The sequence below is a fragment of the Sinocyclocheilus grahami genome, unplaced genomic scaffold (genome assembly GCF_001515645.1).
Source record: "Sinocyclocheilus grahami isolate Dianchi unplaced genomic scaffold, SAMN03320097.WGS_v1.1 scaffold891.1, whole genome shotgun sequence".
NCBI classification, from domain to species: domain Eukaryota; kingdom Metazoa; phylum Chordata; class Actinopteri; order Cypriniformes; family Cyprinidae; genus Sinocyclocheilus; species Sinocyclocheilus grahami.
The window spans coordinates 228,527-232,673 of record NW_015506070.1 but is presented as its reverse complement, the minus strand read 5'-3'; the positions used below and the strand labels follow the sequence as shown (position 1 = coordinate 232,673).

The 4,147-nt window shown below is 31.0% G+C and overlaps 1 protein-coding gene across 1 annotated transcript in view; it reads left to right on the top strand.

The window, feature by feature from the left end:
* The window catches only part of LOC107563837 (sodium-driven chloride bicarbonate exchanger-like), a 21,980-nt gene extending 19,106 nt beyond the window's left edge, over positions 1-2,874 (top strand). The window contains exons 2-3 of the mRNA XM_016248808.1: positions 528-609; positions 2,606-2,874. Coding sequence (XP_016104294.1) covers positions 528-609; positions 2,606-2,874 — 351 coding nt within the window. The remainder of the gene's footprint in view (positions 1-527; positions 610-2,605) is intronic.
* The last annotated feature ends 1,273 nt before the right edge of the window (positions 2,875-4,147 follow it).

The following is a 4,147-nucleotide window of genomic DNA, read 5'->3' as shown; positions in this document are numbered from 1 at the left end:
GTCGATATTTGTGATATCACAAATCCCGGAAAATATGCGTTGTAGTCCAAACGAGTCGTTCGTTGTAGTTTTTGAAAAGTGATTTCTGTTAAATAAAATATCTCCTTTTGAAGTGGACTTTGAACTTTGTAACTTTGCAGATCGTTTTTATGCTCAAACAGCAACATTACAGACTAACTAAAGGTGAAAAAGTTAAAAAGCATAATAGGACCCCTTTAATATCATTGAGATATTACAGGTTTTAATAATATTTTGAATTTGTTTTTATTTTTGTATTTCCGTTTTCATTTTAATTTTAGTTAAAGTTTTAGTAATTTTGTTGTCTATTTTTGTAATTAAAAATTTTTTTTTTTTATATGTCCATAATTTTAAGACTTTAAGACAGCATGCGTGTGGTCAGTGTGTCTCTGTATGACAGTTCGGGACCAATGCATCTGTCAGTGAGACGCAACCATTGCACCTGTTGCTCTGAGACAGACCTTCACACTGACATCTCTCTCTCTCTCTCTCTCTCTCTCTACACACAGAGGAATGATGAGGAGGCCGTAGTGGACAGAGGAGGCACTCACTCAATGCTTAAAGCTGGACTGGAGAAGGAGGAGCTAGAGGGTAAATACATACTAAGAATTTAAACAAAAAATATTTTTGGAGACATTTTTATGTCTCATATAAATCATATGTGTGATTTAGTTTTTTGCAGTTAATTTTATTTGTCATGCATGTATATATTTATTTGCCCCAAATTCGAAGGCATTAGCGTTGAAAAGTTTTTTTAAAGGAATTCATATTTTTATTCAGCAAGATGCATTAAATTGATCAAAATTGACAGTGAAGACATTTATAATGTTACAAAAGATTCATATTTCAAGTAAATGCTGTTCTTTTGAACTTTCTATTCATCAAAGAATCCTGAAATACCATATTGTGGTCTGGTGTTTTTGATCACAGACACACCTCTGAATCTTATGAGCATCTGCACGTCATCTCAAGTTTCACATGTCAGCATTTGTAAACATACCATGTCGATCGTATAAAGTCTAAAGCTTTGGAAATGTATCTGTAAGCTAATGTCATTGAGCTTTCCCATCGCAGGATGACGCTTTCAGTCCTTCTCATAATGTTATGTAATTCAGAGACACCAGGAGAGCTTTATGATGTGATTTAAGCCTCATTTCATCCAGCTTTCTGCAGCTGTTTAGAGACATTTTAACTGGCAGGAAGAGAAAGATATGTTTCTATATGTTGCCATTACTGTATATTAAATGTGTGTAGCTATGTTATGTTTTCAGACAGATGATATACAGTATAATAATATATGATGGACATATGTTATCTTTTCCCAGTACGTAAATTAAACTGAGTGATGACTGTTATTTTAGCATTGTTCAAAAAGATGAATAACTGTATGGGTTAAATATGTTTAGCAAATGTAATTATTGAACCAAAAAATAGTACACCAAAGTGTTTCTAGTGAATTATCCACTTCAAAACCTAGTGAGCAGCCTACCTAGACAGCAGGTTTCATATGTTTAAGGCAGCATCCATTCCAAAAAGTAGGCACTGTATAATTATTTTATAATTGTGCTTTATAATTCATAATTATGAAGGAAACTCAGACCGATGAGCTTTGTAAAAATCGACGTGTTTCAGAAAGGCGGGGCATAGAGGAGAAACAATAATGTACAGTATGTGGAAAATAATGTGTTTTTTGAACCTTACACCGCATAAACACATTTCATTACACCAAATACACAAAATAATGTTCTTTTTAGCAACATCATTAAATAAAATAGAAACATTAAAAACAAAAAACTAACAAAAATGATGAAAGTACATAACATACTTAAACTTAAACTAAAACAGAAAATACAAAAATAAAAGCTAATACTTCAAATACTTTAATAGTAAAAACAGAACACTATAATAGTATATAACTATTACTAAAATAACACCGTTTCGCTAATTAAAATAAAGCTAAAATAAAATACGAATATTAGATGAAAAGATGAATAAATGAAAATTAGAAATGTTTTCTTTGCAACTTAAAATAAACTAAATGAAACTAAAACTGAAATAAAAGTTAAAAAAATTAAATAAAATAGGCAAAATAGGAGTAATAAAAACACATGATGTATTACTAAATCCTAAACTAAAATGAAATCTGATATAAAAATGAAAGCTAAAACTATAAATACTATAAAAATAGAATATTATAATAATACTAAAATAACACTGCTCTTATATTTTGGTATGGTGTTTTTGATCACAGCAATTCATCCACTGCTGGAAAATATCGCTCCAATATTGTCTGAAAAAATATTTTGTCCAATATTTGTTATTCACATCTTTAAAATACTGTCTTTTTAAAAATATTTAGTTTTTATAGATGAGCATTTAGCATGTTCCAATTGCACTGGAAGAATTGGAAATGTGAAAAATCATGTTTTTACAGTGCATATGAGGTTTAATTTCAGAGAAAGTTATGTTGAGATCTGTGCTGTTTTCTGTTGCTGAAAAAAATTCTAATTAGCAAGTGACCTCAGAATGTGAATGAAATCATTAATCACTAAATCTCTGCGTGCTTGTGTTTGTGTTTGATGGATAGGTCACAGGACTCTGTATATCGGGGTTCATGTTCCTCTGGGCAGAAGATCCCACCGCCGTCATCGGCATCATGGACACCGACACAGAAAGAGGAGCAGGGAGAGAGACTCGGGCGTCGAAGACGGACACGAATCTCCTTCATACAGTAACATCCATCCTTCCTTCAGTGACTTTCTTACTCTGTGTTTTTCTCCTGTTTTTCAGTACAAATATCGACACATTCTTAACCCTATAAAGCCCATTTCTGATCAACAAGATCAAAACTGCTAAAAAAACCTGCACTACACTCTTAAAAATAAAGGTGCTTCAAAAGGTTCTTCAAGCGATGCCATAGAAGAACCATTTTTGGTTCCACAAAGAACCATTCAGTCAAAGGTTCTTTAAAGAACCATCTCTCTCTTACCTTTTTATAATCTGAAGAACCTTCTTTCACCACAAAGAACCTTTTGTGACGGCATCACAGTATGGTAAGGGGCATAACATTTCCGTCACACGCTTGAGGAATTCGGCCAATCACAATGCACTGAATAGCTGGCCAATCAGAGCACACCTCGCTTTTCAGACCGATGAGCTTTGTAAAAATCGACGTGTTTCAGAAAGGCGGGGCATAGAGGAGAAACAATAATGTACAGTATGTGGAAAATAATGTGTTTTTTGAACCTTACACCGCATAAACACATTTCATTACACCAAATACACAAAATAATGTTCTTTTTAGCAACATCATTAAATAAAATAGAAACATTAAAAACAAAAAACTAACAAAAATGATGAAAGTACATAACATACTTAAACTTAAACTAAAACAGAAAATACAAAAATAAAAGCTAATACTTCAAATACTTTAATAGTAAAAACAGAACACTATAATAGTATATAACTATTACTAAAATAACACCGTTTCGCTAATTAAAATAAAGCTAAAATAAAATACGAATATTAGATGAAAAGATGAATAAATGAAAATTAGAAATGTTTTCTTTGCAACTTAAAATAAACTAAATGAAACTAAAACTGAAATAAAAGTTAAAAAAATTAAATAAAATAGGCAAAATAGGAGTAATAAAAACACATGATGTATTACTAAATCCTAAACTAAAATGAAATCTAATATAAAAATGAAAGCTAAAACTATAAATACTATAAAAATAGAATATTATAATAATACTAAAATAACACTGCTCTTATATTTTGGTATGGTGTTTTTGATCACAGCAATTCATCCACTGCTGGAAAATATCGCTCCAATATTGTCTGAAAAAATATTTTGTCCAATATTTGTTATTCACATCTTTAAAATACTGTCTTTTTAAAAATATTTAGTTTTTATAGATGAGCATTTAGCATGTTCCAATTGCACTGGAAGAATTGGAAATGTGAAAAATCATGTTTTTACAGTGCATATGAGGTTTAATTTCAGAGAAAGTTATGTTGAGATCTGTGCTGTTTTCTGTTGCTGAAAAAAATTCTAATTAGCAAGTGACCTCAGAATGTGAATGAAATCATTAATCTCTGCGTCTCTGCGTGCTTGTGTTTGTGTTTG